General features: G+C 56.3%; 1 protein-coding gene across 4 annotated transcripts in view; it reads left to right on the top strand.

Moving 5' to 3' along the window:
- The window catches only part of DOC2B (double C2 domain beta), a 54,291-nt gene extending 32,194 nt beyond the window's left edge, over positions 1–22,097 (top strand). For 2 of the 4 annotated variants that reach the window (XM_077969737.1, XM_028835823.2), the window contains exons 3-9: positions 1,600–1,674; positions 3,413–3,522; positions 4,036–4,162; positions 9,066–9,223; positions 17,357–17,438; positions 18,304–18,400; positions 18,997–22,097. In XM_077969737.1, coding sequence (XP_077825863.1) covers positions 1,600–1,674; positions 3,413–3,522; positions 4,036–4,162; positions 9,066–9,223; positions 17,357–17,438; positions 18,304–18,400; positions 18,997–19,133 — 786 coding nt within the window. In that variant the 3' untranslated portion in view covers positions 19,134–22,097. Of the gene's footprint in view, positions 1–1,599; positions 1,675–3,412; positions 3,523–4,035; positions 4,163–9,065; positions 9,224–14,666; positions 14,790–15,138; positions 15,259–17,356; positions 17,439–18,303; positions 18,401–18,996 lie in introns of those variants that run through there. The other 2 variants (XR_013405879.1, XM_077969739.1) reach the window with 2 other exon arrangements.
- The last annotated feature ends 426 nt before the right edge of the window (positions 22,098–22,523 follow it).

Here is a 22,523-nt window from a genome sequence, read left to right as displayed (position 1 = left end):
AATAAGACACAGCCGTCAGGCACCCCCTGGTCAGGCTGGGCCGCCAGATTCCCTGAACTCCGCACTTCAGGCACTTGGTGGGAAAGGCGCAAGGCCAGGGTGAGGGAGTTGAGTTTGGAAGAGCAGCCTTGCCACCTTGAGCACATGTTGGGCCACTGAGCCAGGCCCTGTCCCAGAGGCAGCGTCACAGTGCAGGGCACAGCTCAGGTGCGCCCACTGGACCTCAGCCACTTCTCCGGCATCTCCCAGGTGCCTGGCATGCAGAGAAGAGAGCAAATGCCTTGCTTGCCAGACCCTGTGTCCACACGGTCTCCTCCCTCTCACTCCAACCCTAGGAAGGTGGGACTATTAATTATACCCCTGCCCTTTTTTTTTTTTTTAAATTTGAGACAGGGTCTCACTGTCACCCAGGCTGGAGTGCAGTGGTGCGATCACGGTTCACTGCAGCCTCTGCATCCCAGGTTCAAGCGATCCTCCCACCTCAGCTTCCCTAGTTGCTGGAACCACAGGCACTTGCCACCCACCCAGCTAATTTTTTAGTTTTTTGAAGAGACAGGGTCTTACGGTGTTGCCCAGGCTGGTCTTGAACTCCTGGGCTCAAGCACTGGGATTACAGGCATGAGCCACCGTGCCCGGCCACCCCCTTTTACACATGACAAAGCTGAGGCTTAGTAACTCATCCACTTCCCAGCTGGTGAACACAGGAGCTGAGCCTGGAACCCAAGCCAGCCAGGCCCCCAGACCTCTGCCCTTTGCCAGTGGCAGGGAAGTAGGTGGTTGGAAGCCGCATCCCCCAGAGCTCCATCGAAGCAGGGTGGGGTGGGCCTGGGCGGGAGCCCCAGCCTCCCCTTGGAGATGGGCCTGGTGTGGGTAGCCACGCCGCCTCCTGGACCCTGCTGGGTAGGAGCCTGGCCCTGCACCTTTGAATCCTGTCCTGGGGTTGCTGGCTGCCTCCCGGCATCCTGAGCACCATGCCAGAAGAAAATAAATGCAGTTTTCGGAGACAGGTGCCTGCTGAGGTCAGCAAGGCCCCCGTCTGTCCGTGCCTCTGGCTGTGCGCGCGTGGCGAGGTTTTCTGAAAGAACCAGAGTGAGTGAGGGGAGCCATCTTGTGGAGGGACCCTCTGTGGCCAGTCCGCTTGTGTGATCTCTGTGGACTGATTGGGAGTTGTGGCAAATATGGCCAGAAATGGGGCCTAGTCTCGGACCGTGTCCCGGGGTTACGTGGATTTAGAGTCGATGGGGGGCGTGACCACTCAGGAGGCCATGCTGGGAAGATGGGGGAGGGGAGTCAGGACGATGGAAGGACCTGACCAAAGCGGGGTGGGGAGGGAGGCTCAGAGGAGGGTGAGCCATGTGGCTTCCCGGATGAGGAGAAGAGAAAAAGTCTGTCCTGACGGAGGCCCCATGACAGCTGCCCTGGGCCGGGATGTTTTGGGGAGGGGAGATTGCACTGGCATCGAGCCATCCTCATTCCATCTGGAGGGGTGGGGCCTGGGGGCTTCTGTGAAAGGGGCCATGAATGGACCCGGCACCTGCAGGCCCTGTCCGTTCCATCTCCCCGATTTCCGCTTCACACCCTTTGCTGTTCTCTGCCCAGGGCCTGAAGCCGATGGACCACAATGGGCTGGCAGACCCCTACGTCAAGCTGCACCTGCTGCCAGGAGCCAGTAAGGTGAGGGGTTTCACCCAGGCCTGCCCACCAGCGGCACCCCCCCACCACCTCAGGCAGTGCACACTGGTCCTTTGGCTTTGGGGCCTGGACTGGGCTGGGGACACCCAGGGAGGCCCACCGCTGCCACTCCCCTCAGAGCCCAAGCAAGCTGGTGGGACCTCAGCCGTTCAGCGTTACCTGCCTGCTGATCTGGGAATTCCAGAATTTCCAGGCCAGCATTTTATAAGACGCATTCTCAGTTGGAGGTTACTATTACGGACCTATCAGAGCATTTAACATGCTGATGGGCTGTTCCTTGACTCTCCGTAAGGGGGATGAAGTGGGCGGAATCTGCCCAGTATATTTGACCACAGGATCCTCATTCCTACGCCAAGAGTCCGACCACACGTGTGGAAAGGGCACCAGCACAACAGGTGCATCTAGGAGAGGAGAGAGAAATTGCTGTTAAACAAAAGCATCAAGGTGACCTCGAGCTGTGGAAAATCAGAACTTAATTAGACTTCCTTCTGTGCATCGTGCACTTCAGTGCTGTTTTATGTTTAATTTCATGGGGCAGAGTCTGAGTTGACTTGGGGGCCTAAATGGGTAGGCCTGGGCCCGCAGCCATCCAGGAGGCCCACCCCAGAAGGGACCATTCCCCCTTCCCTCGGGAAGGCAGGGCTGTGGGAGAAACGGCAGCGCCCCACCACCTACTCCTGGGGAAGAAATGGGCTCCCCATGCTGGGCCTCGACGTCCTTATGCTGCCAGAGGGGCTCGGGGATGTGAGGGCCGAGGGCGAGTGTGACCAGGGAAGTGTGCCCCACGTGGGACCTCAGTGACCCCTCATTTGTGGGACTGGAGCCGGCAGTGCCTGGCTGCCGAGTTGTAGGAAGTCCCCAGGATTTTCCCCAGTGTTTTATCAAGAGCAGTCTCCTTATAAACAAGCGGGAGAGAGGGATCCCATGGCCTTTCCACAGCGGGAACCCTGATGCTGCCACAGAGCCGGCATTGGAAGCCCGGACTGTCTGACCTCCCAGCCTGGGCCAGGCGTGGCAGGCATCAGACCGACTCAGACGAGGAGCTCAGAGTCGCTGGCACAGGAGGAGGGAGTGGCCGCAATATTCCAGCTCAGAGAGGCCACCCTGAGCCGGCCCGAGGACAGGATGGGTTCCAGGCAGAGGGGACAGTCCGCAAAGGAAGGGAATGCCCTGGGGAGGAGATCCGGTGCCACACAGGCCTCCTGCAGACCCCACCCCATGGCCTCGGGCTGGAGGTGGAGTCCTCTTTGGATGAGCCTCCCTCATTCTCTGCCTGCTCTGCAGGTGAGAAGTCCAACCGTGGTCTCCCTGGGCTGCGTTCCTTCTGGAACCTGGGGAGCCCACCCATGTCCTAGCTCTTTGCAGCTTCCGGAGGCCGTCCACCCTCCTGGGCTCCTGGCCCCTTCCTCCGCCCTCACAGCAGTCCCCGTTGCATCCCTCTGGCCGCCTGCCTTGGTGACGTCTCACTCTGACTCTCTTCTCTGCCCTTTCTGCTGTGAAGAGCCTGTGACCACATTGGGCCACCCGACAGTCTAGGATAATCTCCCCGTTCTGATGTCAGCTTGTTACGAACCGTAACTCCACCTGCAGCCTCAGCTCCGCCTGGCCGTGTTGATGACACATTCCCAGGCTCCAAGATGAGCATGTGGCCATCTCTGGGGGCCGTTGTTCTGTCTGACACACCCTTCGATGCTCATACAATCATCTCTCTCTTCTCCAGGCAAATAAGCTCAGAACAAAAACTCTCCGTAACACTCTGAACCCCACGTGGAACGAGACCCTCACTTACTATGGGATCACAGACGAAGACATGATCCGCAAAACGCTGCGGTAGGCGAGGCCCCGGCCGCCCGCCCCTCCCCCACCCCGCCCGCTTGTCCTCATGAAGGCGGGACCGGAGGGTCAGAGGGTCTCCTGTGGGTTCAGCCTCATGCAGGCCACCCCAGCCTGGGGGTCTGAAGAAAGGCAGAAAGGTCTGTTCACACCGGCGGAGCCTGGTGGATGGAAAGGGTCACCCTGGTCCCAGTGCCCTGAAGGTGCTTCCTGGGGCCTCTCCCGGTGCTGGCGCCGGTTCCCTTCAGAGAACCGGCTCTCCCCACCTCCCAGCACCGGCCCCACCTTCTCCTGTCCCCTCTTCCAACCTGAGGACACTTGTCCGGGAGGACAGTACCTGACATCATGCCACACTCTGGCCCTGTCAGGGCCCAGGCATCTCGTGCGTCTCCCACCCCAGACCAGGGCAGGGCCTGGGGCAGGACAAGCCAGGGCTGGCCCTACCCGCGCACACTCCCCCCACGCCCCGTGCGTCCGAGCCGCTGGCTGTGCCTCTCACCCCCAACCCAGGATCTCTGTGTGCGACGAGGACAAATTCCGGCACAATGAGTTCATCGGGGAGACACGCGTGCCCCTGAAGAAGCTGAAAGCCAACCACACCAAGACCTTCAGTATCTGCCTGGAGAAGCAGCTGCCGGTGAGAGGAGTATTGAGCGCCTGCTGTGTGCCTGGCTCGGTGGCAGGTGCTGGGAAGGCAGAACTTCCTGCCCGTGGTGGGGCTACTGAGGGGCAGAGTGAGAGGGGAGGGGAGATGAGGAGGTGAGCGTGGAGGGGCAGGGGGGTGGAGGTGACCCTGGCTTTCACTCTGAGTGGCCACGGGAGGGCGCGAAGCTGAGGGAGTGCGGGGGATGACAGTTTACCAGCCTCACTGGCCTGGGCTCAGGATGGCTTGAAGAAGCGGGAGGAGAGGGCAGGAGGCCCGGGGAGATGGGGAGAGATGGGCACAGCCCCGGCCTGACCTTGGCGGCGGTAGGAGAGCTTGACTCTGAACCGGATGTCCGGGCGGCAGATAGGACATCCTTGGGTGAGGGAAGGGCAGGTCCGAGGTTTGGGGCCGGAGCCACCGGAGCCTGAGGGGCTTTTCGCGGCACTCAGAGGACCGTAGCAGGGGCCACGGGTGGACGGGACTCTCAGGGAGCGTGCTTGGAACGTGTCAGACTTGAGTGCCTGTGAGATACTCAGAGGAGACAGAATGGCCTTTGTCTGAACGTTATGTCAGAAGAGATTGTGCCCCCTGGCCTGCTCCAGCAGCTACGCCCTCCCGCGTCTTGGCCTCTATGTCCCTCTTCCCCACCCTCCCTCGTCTCTGGCCTGGCCTTCACCTGGTTCATAGGGCTGATGAAGCCAGGAGTCCCTAGTGCCACCAGGGTCAAGAGAAATGCCGGGGCCTCAGCCTCCCAGTGTTCAGGGCACAGGCAGAGGCTGGGCAAGGGGCAAGTTCAGAAGGACGAAGCCCAGCGGTTGTCCCCAGTGTACCCAGCCCCAGTGGGCCTGGGAATGTGGACTCAAGTCAAGCCCGGGGGGTGAGTCAGCCTGTGGCCAGGGCTTCTTCCCAGAATCCCAGTTGTTTTTTCATCATTTGATCCAATTTTATTCCCTTGTCACCTTCTCTCCCACTCAGACATTCGTGTGATGGGTATAACCTTTTCTGGTTTATTATTAGTCACTCACCACAGGTAACCCAGTTTTTCCATATGATCTATGTCACTTAAGAAAGGCAACATCTTGGGAGGCCGAGGGAGGTGGATCACGACGTCAGGGGTTCGAGATCAGCCTGGCCAACATGGCGAAACCCCATCTCTACTAAAAATACAAAAATTAGCCAGGCGTGGTGGCGGGTGCCTGTAATCCCAGCTACTCAGGAGGCTGAGGCAGGAGAATCGCTTGAACCTGAGAGGCGGAGGTTGCTGTGAGACAAGATCACACCAGTGCACTCCAGCCTGGGTGACAGGAGGGAGACTCTGTCTCAAAAAAAAAAAAAGAAAGAAGGAAAAGGCAACACCAGCCCTACTGTAGTGTTCCTGAGTTTTGATCACTGGAAGCAACCGTGTGGGTATGTGCTTGTGTGTGACTTGTGCGTAAGAGCATGTGTCAGTACATATCTGTGTGTGACTGTGTGTCTACGTGTGTGTGGTGTGTGTTCGTGAAAGCGTGTGCATCCCTGTGCATGGCCGTGATCACGGCATTACTGGGTGCGCTACCAGCTCATTGGTGCCATTCAGGGACTCACAGTGACCACAGGAGTACAGCTTGGGATACACCCCTGGCAGTAAAGCCACATTCTGGTGATACTTTTTTAAAATTTTTATTATTTTTTTTGAGACCAAGTCTTGCTCTGTCACCCAGGCTGGAGTTCAGTGGCACAATCTTGACTCACTGCAACCTCTACCTTCCGGGTTCAAGCACTTCTCGTGCCTCAGCCTCCCGAGTAGCTGGGACTACAGGCCTGTGCCACCATGCCCGGCTAATTTTTGTATTTTTGGTAGAGACGGGGTTTCACCATATTGGCCAGGATGGTCTCAAACTCCTGACCTCGAATGATCCACCTGCCTCAGTCTCCCAAAGTGCTGGGATTACAGGTGTCCACCACCATGCCTGGTTAATTTTTGTATTTTTAGTAGAGACGGGTTCACCAGGTTGGCCAGGCAAGTCTCGAACTCCTGACCTCTGGTGATCCTCCTGCCTCGGCCTCCCAAAGTGCTGGGATTACAGGTGTGAGCCCCTGTGCCAGGCCTCTGGTGGTACATTTAGAATCTACAGTCTGCGAACATTGTCTGTTTTAAGTCAATACTGAGCAATACCCAATGGTCTTCATATGAAACAACCCAAAGCACAATATCCCAGCCCTGAAAAAACAGGGAAAATATCCCTGAAAAAACAGCGAAAGATGTCCTTGCTGGTGGTGGTTTTGAGTTGGGGTCTCGCTCTGTCGCCCAGGCTGGAATGCAGTGGCGCGATCTCAGCTCCCTTCAACCTCCGCCTCCTGGGTTCAAGTGATTCTCCTGCCTCAGCCTCCCAATAGCTGGGATGACAGTCTCCTGCCACCACGCCTGGCTAATTTTTGTGTTTTTAGTAGAGACGGTTTCCCCATGTTGGTCGGGCTGGTCCTGAACTCCTGACCTCAGGTGATCTGCCCGCTTCGGCCTCCCAAAGTGCTGGGGTTACAGGTGTGAGCCGCTGTGCCCGGCCCCTGCTGGTTTATATTGTCTAATTTTCACACCACACACACTGACACAGGCAGCACAGTGCCTCGAGGCCTCACACACAAAGCTCTGCCTGAGGGGCAGATGGCGAGATCTCACAGGCCTGCCCTGATCCACTGGGAACGGCTGCCTGGGCACTGTTGAAAAGGACTCTGAGGGGGCGTTGGAGCTCAGGGCAAACGCTGAGATCGATTAGCCATGCCTGCTCTGGGCGTGGGAGGTGGTGAAGGTGGCCGGTGGGGCGTGTGTGTCCTCCCTGCTCAACATCCCTGCTCACCTCACAGGACTCTCGTCTCCAGAAAGGGTTGGATGTAGCCAGAGGGACTCACTTGGTGCTAGGCAGGGCACAGTTGTGAGTAAAAGGGTGTGGCTGGGCCTGCTCAGGAGAGGAGCCTGGCAGAGTCCGAAGGGGACCCAGGGGGACACAGGGCTCAAGCTGGGTGTGTCCGGCTGGTCTGAGGCCCCGGAGAGAGGGTTTGGGTGCACAGCAGCCGGAAGGAAGAGGTCAGGTGGCCTTGGGAGGTCAAGGAATGGAGAAGCCTCAGTCTGGCTGGGGATGGGGAGGCCTGGAACTGAGATCTGCCCTGAGAGGCAGGCACCGGGCAGCTGCTGAGGCAGGGGAGGGGACTGAGTGGCCTCCCCACCAGGCTCCCAGCTTCCCCAGGGTGAGGAAAGTACCAGAGCTCTGTCTCCTGGGCTCTCCTGAGGGAGCCGCGTCCAGCACCCTCAGAGGCTCCAGGAAGCACCTTCAGGGGACCGGGGCCAGGGTTACCCTTGTCCATCCACCAGGCTCCGTTGGCATCGGCAGACGTTTCTGCCTTTCTTTGAACCCTCCAGGCTGGAGTTGCTTGTGTGAGGTTGAACACACAGGGGTCCCTCCACTCCTGCCTTCACTAGTATAAGCCTCCAGTGTGCCTTTAGTGCCAGGCCCTTGCCCAGCCCTGAGGTATTAAAGATGATGCAGGTATTAGCCAGATGCAGTGGCTCATACCCATCATCCCAGCACTTTAGGAGGCTGAGGCAGGTGGATCACTTGAGGTCAGGAGTTTGAGACCAGTCTGGCAAACATGGCAAAATCCTGTCTCTACCAAAAAAACACAAAAATTAGACTGTAGTTCCAGCTACTCAGGAGGTTGAGGCAGGAGAATCGCTTAAACCTGGGAGGCGGAGGTTGTAGTGAGCCAAGATAGTGCCACTGCGCTCCAGTCTGGGTGACAAGAGTGAGACTCTAGGGTTTTCAAAAAAAAAAAAATGTACAGGCAGAGTTTGAACTTCAAGGAACTTAGAGGTTGGGGCCGACCCATGAGGAAGCAGGGGGTCACGCAGGCCATGGCAGGATAAACCCGAGGCAGTGGGCACACACAGGGGACGGCCAACCCACCCCGAGGGTCAGAAAAGCCCCCCAGGCCCAGAAGGACCAGGAATTTATCAACGGTGAGCACAGAGGAGGGTGCTGGAGCTGTGGATTAAGCATGCACAAAGGTGTGGAGGTGGGACCCGGCTTCAAAGCCGAGGGACCCCAGAGAAAGTCAGGGCGGGCCGTGAGGAGGACCTGGCGGAAGACCCTCTGCGGAGGCCGAGCACGCCAGGCTGGGGGCTGCAGAGCTGTGAGGGGCCGGTTAGCGCATGTCAGGGTCTGTGCACCATGCTGTCTGTGGCCGCCACGCTGCTCTGTCCTTAGAGCAAAAGCAGCCATAGAGAAGGCATCAAGGAGCCGGCAAGGCTGTGTTCCAATAACGTGTTATTAATGGAAGCCGAAGTGTGAATTTCATATCATTTTCATGTGTCACAAAATATTTTTCATTTCATTTTTCTTTCTGCTATTCTGAAAAGTAAGAACCAGCTGGGCACGGTGGCTCACGCCTGTAACCCCAGCACTTTGGGAGACCAAGGTGGGAGGATCCCTTGAGCCCAGGAGTTTGAGATCAGCCTGGGCAACATAGTGAGACCCCGTCTCTTTTTTTTTGAAAAAGAAATTTTTTTAAAAAAGGGTAAGAGCCACTCTTAGCTCACATCCCATACAGAGCCAGGCGTCGGGCCTGATCTGGCCCCCGGGCCGCAGTTGCCGATCCCTGGGCTGGCCCTTGCTGGGCTGTGAAGGGCACCCCAGGCCATGCAGCCAAGAACGGGGAGGGTGAGGTCAGATCCACCCCCAGCAGAACCCTTGGGAGGGAAGAGAGGACAGAAGGCCTGTGAGTTCAGTGTGGCCACTCACCAGGGACCCTGACCGGGCCTGGCTGCAGCGGCGAGAGTGGGTGGGCTCAGGAAGAGGAGGCCAAGTGTGGCCAAGAGAGGGGTGGGAGCAGGTGAGGACTGAGTGACCGTCCCGTCCAACAGGTGGACAAGACCGAAGACAAGTCCCTGGAGGAGCGGGGCCGCATCCTCATCTCCCTCAAGTACAGCTCGCAGAAGCAGGGCCTGCTGGTGGGCATCGTGCGGTGCGCACACCTGGCCGCCATGGACGCCAACGGCTACTCGGACCCTTACGTGAAAACGTGAGTGTGCTGCGCGCGTGACCACCTGCTACCTCTTCGCCTCTAAGGACGGAGGTCCGTGTGCCGGCTCCGTGGTCTCAGGTGGCAGGCACCCAGGGAGTACTTGAGGTACAGGGGCGCCGTGTTCCCTGATGGGCTCCCTTGGCAACTCCAGGGGTTAAACATGGCCGGCCCACTTCACAGATGGAGAAACTGAGGCCCAGAGAAGCTGAGTGGCTTCCCAGAGTCATGCAGATATTAGTTATCACCTGATGCTATGTCCAGGCCTCTCTGTGACTGAGGGGCCCAGGAGGGGCCATGAGGAGGTCGGAGGAGGGGACAGAAGGCGGGGCCAGTGCCAGGGGTAGCCAGGAGGCTGGGGGAGGTGGCAGAGGAACTCTGCCAGGCCTTAGCAAATGCCCACGTGTGCCCAGCCCTATACTGGGACCACAGATGCAGATAAGAGTCCACCCAGCTCTACCAACAGGGGCTGATGGGGGTCCTGGGAAGAGACACTAACTCAGGGTCCATGCCAGGTGACCTGGGCCTCAGAGCTGTGGACCTGTGAGCCTGGTCAGGAGAGGCTCTGCAGCTCTGAGAGCCAGGCAGGAGCTGGCGACCCTTTGGAGAGGGGTGCCGCAGGTGCCACAGTGACTACCGTCAGTGCCTGGGGCTCTCCAGAAACTAGGTAGGTATGAGTGTGAGCTCACAGGGAGATGCTGGGAAAGTGAGACTTGGAGAGGGATTCAGTTCACAGAAAGGAGAGGCAGGTGCTTCAGGGAGGGGATGACAGAGGAATGGCCCTGACCCAGGGGACACCAAGGACCCAGGGGACTAAGTCCTCAGGGACATCCTGGCACCATGAAGAGGCCGGTACTCCTCATGGCACAGCTCTGGGGGCACCATTCCCATGGCCATGATCATATTTCTGTCACTTTAAAAATTGTATGTGGCAGGTGCAGTGACTTCCACTTACATTCCCAACACTTTGGGAGGCCAAGGCAGGAGGATCGCTTGAGGCTAGGAGTTTGAGAACATCCTGGGCAACATAGTGAGACCCCCATCTCTAAAAAAAAAAAAAAATTAGCTGGGTGTAGTGGCATGTGCCTGTAGTCCTAGCTACTTGAGAGGATTGCTTGAGCCTGGGAATTTGAGACCAGCCTTGGCAACATCCTGAGACCTTGTCTCTACAGTTAAAAATAATAATAAATTAGGCCGGGTACAGTGGCTCATGCTTATAATCCCAGTACTTGTGGGAGGCCGAGGCATATGGATCACTCAGCCTGGCCAATATGGGGAAACCCTGTCTCTACTAAAAATAAAAAAAATTAGCCGGGCATGGTGGCTCATGCCTGTAATCCTAGCACTTTGGGAGGCTGAAGTGGGTGGATCACCTGAGGTCGGGAGTTCGAGACCAGCCTGACCAACATGGAGAAACCCCATCTCTACTAAAAATACAAAATTAGCCGGGTATGGTGGTGCATCCCTGTAATCTCAGCTACTTGAGAGGCTGAGGCAGGAGAATCGCTTGAACCCACGAGGCGGAGATTGCAGTGAGCAGAGATCGTGCCATTACACTCCAGCCTGGGCAACAACAGTGAAACTCTGTCTCAAAAAAAAAAAAAAAAAAATTAGCTGGGCATGGTGGCAGGAGCCTGTAATCCCAGCTACTTGGGAGAATGAGGCAGGAAAATCACTTCAACCTGGGAGGTGTAGATTGCAGTGAGCCGAGATCGCACCACTGCACTCCAGCCAGGGTGACAGAGCAAGACACTGTCTCAAAATAATAATAAATAAATAAAAATAACATGACAATAATGGGATGGCTACTTTGGGAAGCAGCCAATAGTCCCTCAGAAAGTTAAACAGAGTCACCATTTGATCTGGCAATTCCACTCCTAGTTATATACCCAAGAGATAAGAAAAACACGCCCATCCTAAAACTTGTGCAGGAACGTTCATAGCACTACTCACAACAACCAAAAGTGGAAACAGCCCAAGCGTCCATCCACTGATAAATGGATACACAAATGAGGTCTGTCCCTGCAGTGGAATATCAGCCCTAAGAAGGAGTGCAGCATTGGTGTGTGGAATATCAGCCCTAAGATGGAGTGTAGCAGGTACGTGCTACACCGTGGGTGGACCTTGAAATCAAGATGCTAAGTGAGAGAAGCCAGATCCAGAAGGCCACGTATTGCAGGACTTTATTTCTATGAAGTGTCCGGAATAGGTCAACCCACAGAGGCAGAGGGTAGATTTGTGGTTGCAGGAGCCGGGGGAAGCTTGAGGGGACATGGGCATTGGCTGCTGAAGGGTTCTAGGTTTCCTTCTGAGGTGATGAAAATGTTCTAAAATTGATCGTGATGATGGCTGCATAATTCTGTGAATATACCAAAAACCACTGAATTATACACCTAAAAGGGTGCATTGTACAGTATGTGTATTATGTCTCAAAAAATCTGTTATTTTTAAAAATCCGATCACACCAGGCTCCAGGAGCAAAGCCCAGGACCTGCTGCATCTTTGGGGGAAGTTAGGCTTCCAGAAAGCGCACAGGGCTACTGGTTTTCTATGTGGAAAACACTAAAGTGGGCTCCAGCCTCAACAACTTAGCAAAACAAAGTATCCAGTGCACTAGAGACCCGAGTGTTGGGGGAAGCTCTGTGAATGCTGAGAAGACGCTCAGGAGACTCCCATAATAACCATTGGAGAGAAAGTTGGCAATATCCAGTCGACGTGGGAAATGCGTGTGCCCTGTGGCCGCATTATTTTCCTTCCAAGTTTATTTCCTAGAAACCTGGGCATGGGTGGGTAGCTGTTTATCACAGCATTGCTTGTAATAGCTATAAACTGGAAATAGCCAAACATTCATCCTCAGAGGAATAGATTAATAAAATGTGGCATATGTGTAGAATATAGTACTATGCAGTTAAAAATGAATAAATTAGAACTAGATGAATTATTATAACATGGACAGCTGTTGAAGACACACCAGATGACACACAGTAGGATACTGGTTTGTGTCTATGTATTTTTTCTTCTGACTTGTCATTGACTTGAATCTCATTCGTATATATCCTTGCAGGAGGATATGCAATCTGAAGCCCAAATGGTGTGGTTTTGTGTTTTTTTTTTTTTTGTTTGTTTGTTTTTGAGACAGAGTCTTACTCTGTTGCCCAGGCTGGAGTGCAGTGGCATGATCTCAGCTCACTGCAACCGCTGCTTCCCAGGTTCAAGTAGTTCTCATCCCTCAGCTTCCCAAGTAGCTGGGATTACAGGCATGCATCACCACGCTCGGCTAATTTTTGTATTTTTAGTAGACATGGTTTCACCAGGGTGGCCAGGCTGGTCTTGAACTCCTGACCTCAAGTGATCCGCCCGCCCTGGCCTCCCAAAGTGCTGGGATTTCAGGTGTGAGCCTCTGTGCCCAGCCTATGGTGTGAAACTTTCAAACCCGTTTCAATGCTCACCTGCCAGATGGACAGGAATTCCAGGGTCACCTGCTGGGTTGCCCAGAAAGCAGGGTCTTACCTGCTGTGACAGACAGTCTGGTCAACTTCCACAGGCAAGCAGGGGGCCGCCTGGGCAGGGCCCGTCTGCTGTGCCACAGGCTCCTCCCTGCCACAGGTGGCTGTTGTGGGTGCTGCTGGACTCCTGCAGCTGGGTCCCACCTGCCAGCCACGTCTCAGGTCACGTGGCCTTTCAAAGTCACGCCAAGCTGTGGGCCACTCCCTATATCTGAGCCACACGTCACCTGAGACCTCCACGTCTGTTTCAGACTCCCTGAGTGAGACACGAGGGCTGCTGCTTGGGTCTCCTCAGCGGTCCCCATCTCTGAAAGGCCCCTTCATGGACCAAGGGCCTTTTCCTCACTAAAATTAGCAGGGGAAATGAGGGCACAGGTTAGATGGTAAAAGGGGCACCCCTCAGCTGCATCCTAGACCTGGAAGGGAGTGTGACCTGTGCCCCAGAAGACAGGGAGGGACGTATCCAGCGGTTGATGCTGAGGGCCAAAGCTAGATGGCTCAAGGCCTTCTGTCTGCACTATTATTTTTATTTATTTTCTTTATTTCTTCATATCTTTTTTTTTTTTTCTTATTTTAAATTTTTTTTTTTTTGAGACAGAGTCTTGCTCTGTCACCCGGGCTGGAGTGCAGTGGCGCGATCTCGGCTCACTGCAAGCTCCACCTCCCGGGTTCAAGCGATTCTCCTGCCTCAGCCTCCCGAGTAGCTGGGACTACAGGCGCCCGCCACCTCGCCCGGCTAGTTTTTTGTATTTTTAGTAGAGACGGGGTTTCACCATGTTAGACAGGATGGTCTGGATCTCCTGACCTCGTTATCCGCCCACCTCGGCCTCCCAAAGTTATTTCTTCCTATCTTTTTTGAGACAGTGACTCACTCTGTCACCGGGCTGGAATGCAGTGATGCGATCATAGCTGACAACAGCCTCAAACTCCTGGGCTCAAGCAGTTCTTCTACCTCAGCCTCCCGAGTAGCTGGGACTACAGGTGTGTGCCACCATGCCTGGCTAGTTGTTTTTTGTATTTTTTGTAGAGACTGGGTTTTGCCATATTGGCCAGGCTGGTCTCAAACTCTTGGACTCAAGCGATCCTCCTAGCTCGGCCTCCCAAAGTGCTGTGATTACAGGTGCAAGCCACCATGCCCAGCTATGCACCGTTATTTTTATAAACCTCATCTCTGGTGACACTTGCCCCAGTTTCCCTGGAAGTTGACCCCAGGCCCAGCTCTTGAGGGTTTGTGGGAAAACCCCAGGAGTAACAGTGCCTGTGACAATCGCTGACATGTCGAGTTACACGTAATATCCCTGGGCGGTGCGAAGGCTGAGTGTGACCCTCCCAGCAGCCTGTGCAGTCGCCCCTGTTATTATCTCCATTTCATGCCAGTGAAAATGGCGGTAACTGGCAGTAACTTGCTGTGCCACCCTGGGCAACTCCCTTCTCTGGCTCTCTTATGTATAACCAGAAGGGGTTTCTTCTCGAAGCCACAGGCAAGCGGAAGGTGCTGTGCAGAAGGGCCAGAGGTACATGGCACAGGGTGGCTCCATGAGCCCCAGTGGCCAGGGCCACTGTCCTGACAGCAAGGGAGACAGCGACGCCACAGGGCAGGCCTCCGGGGCTTTGCAGGGTGGGCTGGCGCCAGAGCAGGGTGTGCGCAGGGACGGTGCTGAGGGATCTCCGCGGAGTGGTCAGGTGAGGAGGGAAGGGCGCTCCTGGCAGGGAAAGCAGAACAGAGGGCACCGCTGGTGGAACTGCGCATAGCTGAACGTGCTGAGGCTGGTGGAACTGCGCATAGCTGAACGTGCTGAGGCTGGTGGAACTGCGCATAGCTGAACGTGCTGAGGCTGGTGCCGGTTGTGGAAGTCTGGTGGCTGAGTGAGGGGTCAGCAGATGGGCACAATGTCCAGGCTGAGGGCGCAGAGACCCCAGAACCACTTTCCTTCCAGGGGCCTGGGAAGGCCGGGCATGCAGGACGCTTCTGTCCTTGCTCCTCACCCGTTACCAAACAGGCCAAGGACAATTCACAGCAGACACAAAACCAATACGTAGCGAAATGGCCAAGGAGCCTAGTAAGTAACTAAGGAAATCCGCTGTCTCCGGTGGTGGGGGCTTCGGGGAATCTCCCCAACCTTCTTTTTTAAATCAGGTTTATTGAGGTACAGGTTGAGTGTCCCAAACATTTCAAGCACTGACATGACGCTCAAAGGAAATGCCCGTTAGAGCGTTTGGGATTTCAGATTTTTGAATTTTTGAAATTTTGGATTAGGGATGCTGAACTGGTAAATAGACTGCAAATATTACAAAATATGAAAAAAATCAAAATTCAAAACATCTGGTCCAAGCATTTCAGATAATGGATCCTCAACCTGTATCATTCATACCCAGTGAGTTTTTCTTTTGTTTTCTTTTCTTTTTTAGAGACAGGGTCTTGCCCTGTCGTCCAGGCTGAAGTGCAGTGGTGCAATTATAGCTCATTGCAGCCTTGAACTCCTGGGCTCAAGCGATCTTCCCACCTCAGCATTGTGAATACCTGGGACTACAGGCATGCACCACCATGCCCAGCTAATTTTTAGTTTTTTGATAGAGATGGGGTCTCGCTGTATCGTCCAGGCTGGTACAGTCTTGTTTCCACCACCACAATCGACATAAAGAATATGACCCCAGAAAGTTCCCCAGCCCCAGGCAACCACTGACCTGTTTTCTGTCTCAATAGTGTTGCCTTTTCCAGATTTCCCCATGAAGCAGTCAGAGAGTGCGTCTGTGAAGCCCCGTGAATCTGGCTGCTTTGACACAGAGAAATGCGTTAGATTCATCTGTCAGTTGCATGGACCAGGAGTTTGGTCCTTTCTATTGCTGAGTGGTCTTCCGTTGTTGATTAGTTCCCCGGTTGAAGGGTGTGTGGTTGTTTGCAATTTTTGGTGGTGGTAGAAAGCTGCAATGAACAGGTTTTTGTGTGGACATATGTCTTCATTTGTCTCTCCTAATCCCAACTTTTGTCCATATGCATTTTCTAGTGCTTCTATAATAAACCAGTATTATTTATGCCATGAAAGTCACAATTTTAAAATATGCAAAGTAAAGCAACTATGAGGTATCCTTTTCTGCCTCTCAAACCAGCAAGGATTTTTTAAGTGATAGCATTCAGCTTTGTCACAGGCACTGTGTGTCAACCGTGTAGCCTTCCTGGAGAGGAACTGGCAAAATAAGCCAGACATGGGCGTGCCTTTGGGTGGTGCCTTCACTTCTAGGGATTCAGGTATTCGTTGGACAGATGTTTGTTCAGCCCCCCAGTGCCAGGCGCAAGGAGTTGGTAGTGGGCGAGACCGCAGAGCACGCTCAGCACGGACAAGGCAGTTGTCATGCAATTATCCATGCGGGAAGAGGGGGAGTTTTGCAAAGAAGTTGAGGACCTCTTGTCCCCTTCTCCAGCCTGCACATGACCTCCCTGTCACACAGAAAGAAGCCTGAGCCTGGCTTCCAAGCACCACGCTTGTGCTTGCCGGCTGTGTGACCTTGGGCAAGTCACTCCACCTCTCTGGGCCTCAGAGGGAGACAGCTGTTCTGCATCAGCGTCTAAGGCCTGAATGGCTATGGAGGGAAGAACATCTGTGTGGCCTCCTGTTACTGCACGAAAGGTCTTGTCCTTCCTCAGAGCTCCAGCGAGGTAGTGGTGATGGTTGTACAACTCTGCAAGTCTACTAAAGGCTACTGCATTTTATACTTCAGAAAGATTGATTTTATGGTATGTGAATTATATCTCAACGAATCTGCTATTTTATAAAAGAAGCTTGAGGCTGGGCACGGTGGCTCATGCCTGTAATCCCAGCACTTTGGGAGGCTGAGGCAGGTGGATCACCTGAGGTCAGGAGTTCGAGACCAGCCTGGCCAACATGGTGAAACCCCGTCTCTACTAAAAATACAAAAATTAGCTGCGCATGGTGGCGGGTGACTGAAATCCCAGCTACTCCAGAGGCTGAGGCAGGAGAATCGCTTGAATCCGGGAGGTGGAGGTTGCAGTGAGCCGTCTCAAAAAAAAAACTTTGAACAAGAGACCAACTCTGCTAAAAGCTCTGTTCTGGTGGGAAACGTGAGCCTGATGAAAATTAGGCTTCCAGAAACGAGGAAAAATCCCTTCCCTAGGGGGATGGAAGGCCCTCACCATGGTTCACTTCAGGAATGTGTGTGTGAACAGAAGTGCGGTGGATAAAGGGACCCCCCCCCCCACCATGGTTCACTTCAGGAACATGTGTGTGAACAAGGGGATGGAGGCCCCCCCACCATGGTTCACTTCAGGAGCGTGTGTGTGAACAAGGGGATGGAGGCCCCCCCACCATGGTTCACTTCAGGAGCGTGTGTGTGAACAGAAGTGCGGTGGATGAAGGGACCCCCCCCCCACCATGGTTCACTTCAGGAGCGTGTGTGTGAACAGAAGTGCGGTGGATGAAGGGACCACTTGCTTCTCAAAAACAATGTCTCGCCTTTGCCACAAAACAGCGTTGGGAAAATGCAATGATTAGGACAAAAGAAGGGTCCAGGAATCTCTCCAGGGACAGAAAGCTCTTCGAATCCCTGCTGGCTTGATCTATACCCCACAGCATGTCCCCATCCTCTGCCTGTCCCTTGGCTGTAATTCCAGATACCTGAGGCCAGATGTGGACAAGAAATCCAAACATAAGACAGCGGTGAAGAAAAAAACCCTGAATCCGGAGTTTAACGAGGTATGAGGGGCTGGTGAAGCTTCACGGAGGCCACTCCCCTGCCCCAGGGCGGTGGGGGTGTGGCTGGGTTTTCAAAAGGTCATGGTGGGATGGGGAGGGTGGTCAGAGAAGGTGGGGAGGGGCCGCACCAAGCCACAGACACAGGGGAGCTGGGGGACCCCTGGAAAGCTCTTGGCAGGACTTGTCAGATGTAGGGCTGGGGAGAGGGAAGTGTTGAGGGGTGTCCTGGGCTCCTCATGGAGGCCACGGGGCAAAGAGGGGGTGAGGAAGAGGGGGAGAAGCTCTGTGTGGGACGAGGGGACTCGAGTCGCCGTGGGACCCCAGGAAGGTCTTCAGCCCAAGGTGGCGAGTACAGCTGGAAACGCGACTCCCCCCAAGGAACAAGAAGGAAAGAAGAGCGGAGGGGCCTTGGGTAGAGCCCACGCCACACCCGTGGTCCAGAGGCGGGCAGGGGAGGCCGAGAAGATGCTTCTGGGGAGTGAGGGGAACCCCGGATGGAAGGGAGGGTCCCACAAGCTGTGGGAAAGAGGGACCCACAGAAGGGAGGGGTCAGCAAAGCCAGGCCCCAGAGAGGCCCAGGACGACAGGGACTGTGGGGCGGGCAGTGCCTCTGCGGTAAGGAGGCTCCCGGGATATGGGGAGAGCAGGCTCAGGGACAAGGAACAAGTGGGCGAGGGGATGGGGGCCCTGAAAACCCCAGCTGAGCTCAGGGAAGTGGGCGAGACGTGTGAGCGTCCACCCGTCATCCACCCTGAGCACTGATCACCCCATCCCCCCTGTTGCCCTACACCTCATACCCCTCCTGGCCGCCGGCTGAGGCCCAGGCCTCGTGGCATCAGCCCGAACGCTCCCTTCCGCCCAGCAGGAGTTCTGTTACGAGATTAAGCATGGGGACCTGGCCAAGAAGTCCCTGGAGGTCACCGTTTGGGATTACGACATTGGAAAATCCAACGATTTTATTGGTAAGGGGGCACAGTGGGAGCACCGTCTCGCTGTGTGCCTGTCCTGGATCAGGCCACAGCCCCTCCTTCCTGGTCCCTGGGGGAAGCTGGAGCCACGGACCACCTGCCCCCAGACCTGAGGGGCCTCAGACCTTCTCCAGCCTGAGCGCTGTGCCCTAGGAAGAGACAGGCCCAGAGAGGGAAGGCGTTCTGGGAGGGCCACACAGCACTGTGTGGTGGAGCACAGACAAGAGACGATGATGGGCAGTGCCTCGGGCTGGACTCTGAACCCTAGAGGCCCCAGATTCCTGGTGGGCCTGGTGGCTGCGCACAGTGGGGCTGCCCGGCCCTTTCTCCCCCCCTTCGGGCCCCATTCCTTGACCCCTGACACTGCCTCTGCACCCTGCCCCTATCCCTGCCCTGGTGGAAGAGGGACAGGATGGCTGGGCCCTGACGGGGCTGGAGTGTGGCATGGAGGGCAGGTCCTGTTCATGCTCGGAACCCAGCAGGCAGTGGGAGAGGCTGGCCTTTGAGCACAGAACCTGGGAGGGGGCACGGGTCCCACGCCTGGGAGTCGGGGGTCCCTGTGCCCGGCTGCCCCTCCTGTCCTCCCGCAGGTGGCGTGGTTCTGGGCATCAACGCCAAGGGGGAGCGCCTGAAGCACTGGTTTGACTGCCTGAAGAACAAGGACAAGCGCATCGAGCGCTGGCACACACTCACCAGCGAGCTCCCGGGGGCCGCGCTCAGCGACTGACGCCCGCCTGCCACTGCCACCCCCACCACCACCTGCGCCCAGCACGGCCGGCCCAGGCTTCCCCAGCAGCCACCAAGGCCTGTGGCCCCCACACTGGGGGATCCAGAACCCCTGCTTGGACCCAGAGCCACTGCAGTCCCCGCTCGGAGGACGTGGAGGGCTCAGCCGCTCTGGGACGGGGAGGGCAGGCAGCTAGGGGTACTCTCAGCCCTCTGGGGCCCAAGGGGCTGATGGTGGAAGGAGACCTCAGCACCTGCCCAGGGGAAGGGGACAGGCCCATCCGGGAGCAAAGACCTTCTGGAGGCCAGCCCAGGCTGAGGGGACAGGAGTGTGGGGGCACCCTGGGGGACAGTGGGAACAGAGGAGGGAGGTGGTGAGCAGACAGACAGGTGGAGGATGGGACCTTGAAGACCGACTGCTCCAGCCCAAGGAAGGCTGACCGCATCCCTCATCTCCATCGCTGCTGGGCCGATGGAGGAAAGTCTGCGGAGTTCCCGGAGGCTCCTGATGAGGGTAAATTGGCACAGGCTTCCACAGTGATTCCACAAGCCCTGCGGGAGGGTGAGACACAGGGCCTGCCCTCAGGGAGTTTCTGTCTAGTGAGGGAGCTGGGAACAAACCACTGCAACTGGGGCGAGAAATACCGAGACCAGCCTGGCCAGTCTGCAAATACCACGGGCTCTGCTGACTGCTGGGAGGTCAGGGAAGGCTTCCTGGAGGAAGCGGTGCTTCTGTAAGGCCTTGGAGGGTGAGTGGGGAGTTCTAGGTCTAAAAAGGCCTGGAGGAGAGAGAAGGCCGATGGGGCTGGGAACTGTGGACCCAGGGTCTCCTCTCCGAGGCAGGGTTTGTTAGGAAGGTGTGAGGCTCGAGGCAGGAGGTGGGGGAAGTGATGGAAGCACCAGGATAAACTGGTGCTGGTGCGGGGCCAAGTTCAGACCTCAGACCCAAGTCTCCCACTTTGATCTCTTTCCACTCCTGAGGGACCTGGAGGACGGAGCCCGCCACTCCTTCCCGGCGTAAGCATCAGGTCAACTGCAGTGGAGAAAGGGTCCCTTGTGCTTGGAGAAAAAGCAAAAGCTATACGTCCTCCCTCTGCCCTTTCCCTTCCCCTCCACTTCCTGGCTCACACTGAGTACTGGGGGCCTCCAGGTGCTTGCTCATGGCATCTTGGTCCTACCACCACCACAGATGTCCCTTCTGGGAGTAATCAGTGGCAGTCCAGGGCCTTGTCTCTGGGGAGGCCTGTGGGGCTGGCTCCACCCTCCAGGAGCTGAGCAGGAATCGCCCTGCCTGGTGGGCCTGTCTGCTTCCCTGAGTTCGGCTCTGCAGGAGGCTTGAGAGTATCTGAGTCTTGGGGCCCATGCCTGAAGCCCACAAACTTTCCCTGCCTACCAAGGGGCCCCCAGGAACACTGGGTGAACAAATGCAGAGCCAAGGTGTTGCACAGCCAGACTCCTTTTGCTCAGCCCATCAGCGTGTGATGGAAACAGAGGCCCAGAGAGGTTAGGTGACGTGCTCAGGGCCTTCCAGCCCCCACAGGGCTGGAACCAGGATCCACAGCCCCCAGCCCAGAGTGCTGGACCCGACACTTCAGGGGAATTGCTGTGCTGAGCTCACATGAGAGAGGTCCTGCTAGCTGCTAGCCTGGGGCTCACCCGCCTGCTGCCCACCCCTTCAACACCGTTAGAGGGACTGACAGGCACGATGGTGGGAACTTCCACTGCAGACACAAAGCACACCACCACCTGAGGTGCAGGGTCATGATTTGAATCCCACCAAGTGCCCATCATGCCTTTCCCAGGTTGCAGGGAAAACAGGACCCCAGCCCCACATGGTCCCTGGCCACCTGCTGCTCATGGAGCCTTGTCTGCCCACCTTTAGGAAGGGTTTTGTGTGTGAAAGCGTTTGCATGCACTTGTCTGGACGCATCTTCACAGCCCTGCAAGGTGGATTTGATTCTCATCCCCATCTTGCAGGTGAAACATGTTCCCAGAGTCTGAGTAGTTTGCCAAGGCCACAGAGCCAGGAAGGGGTGAGCCAGGACTCAAACCCAGGTCTTATGACTGCCACTTTCTCTCTCTGGGGGTCGGTACCCCCAGTCCCTTCCCTCCTGGTCTGTCAGAGACTCAGCGGAGACCCCAGGTGTAGGCTCAGTAAGCTCGGTGCATGATGGAGACCTGGGGTCTTGCCACTGTCCTGCCTCCTCGTCCGCTGGCTTTGAAACCATCTGTGCTACTTCAGGCTTCCCCAGAGGTGCCTAACCAGGCCCCAAAATTCAGCCACCCCACCCTAGCCTCTGGGGGCTGAGGCAAGGGCCCCTCTTTTCTCCACACAGAATGGGCATCCTCGGGGGGCCTAAGGTAAGAGGTGGTCTATTTCTAAAAGGCCTGGTGTCTACGTAAGTTCTGGGCATCGTCTTAGCTTTGCTTTTTTTGTGGGTCTCATTCAGAGAGGAGACTTGACAGCCTCTCTGAAGACACAGAAGTGAATGGCAAAGCTAGAAGAGGCTGCACCCTCCACCCAGCATGACTTCCTTATAGGCACATGGGGAACTTGGGGCCTGTGGGCGGACGGGGCCTGCTGGGGCACAGCTGGGGCAAGAACCCAGAGCTCCAGCCCCCCAGTCCAGGGTCCTCTACCGCCCAGGCTGCACAAATGGGGCTGGGCCTGACAGACGGGGAGTCAGGCTGGGAGGCGGGCTCACTGGCCATCCCGGGGGCAGCACGGGCACTCGGGCGGGAACCCCCCAGGAAGTTCGGAAACTTCCTTCCCCAGGATCCCAGCACCCTTCTAGATCCCGTGCAGATTGTCTTTCTGTTAAAGCGCTTTGAGGCCGGGCGGGATGGCTCCCGCCTGTCATCCCAGCACTTTGGGAGTTCGAGGCGGGAGGATCACCTGAGGTCGGGAGTTTGAAACCTGCCTGGCCAACATGGCGAAACCCCGTCTCTACTAAAAATACAAAAATTAGCCGGGTGTGGTGGCGCGTGCCTGTAGTCCCAGCTACTCGGGAGGCTGAGGCAGGAGAGTCGCTTGAACCCGGGAGGTGGAGCTTGCAGTGAGACAAGATCACATCACTGCACCAGCCTGGGCGACAGAGCGAGACTCCGTCTCAAAGAAAAAAAACCCACAAAAAAAACGCTTTGAGAAGCTGCAGAAGCGGCTCTGCCTTTGACCCCGAACGGGCATCTTTACTGGGGTCCATCAGCCCCACAAAGACAGGAAATCTGATGCCAAAAAAAAAAAAAAAAGTCATTCCAGATGTCAGCGAACAGGCGACGCCCCGCCCGCCCCGCCCCCTCCCCCGCCCTCCGCTCTCCGCCCCACTCCCCGCCCCGCCCTCCGCCCCGCCCCGCCCTCCGCCCCGCCCCGCCCTCCGCCCCGCCCCGCCCT

This window comes from Macaca mulatta, chromosome 16 (assembly GCF_049350105.2).
Source record: "Macaca mulatta isolate MMU2019108-1 chromosome 16, T2T-MMU8v2.0, whole genome shotgun sequence".
NCBI classification, from domain to species: Eukaryota; Metazoa; Chordata; class Mammalia; order Primates; family Cercopithecidae; genus Macaca; species Macaca mulatta.
This window is presented reverse-complemented; position numbering and strand designations above follow the sequence as displayed.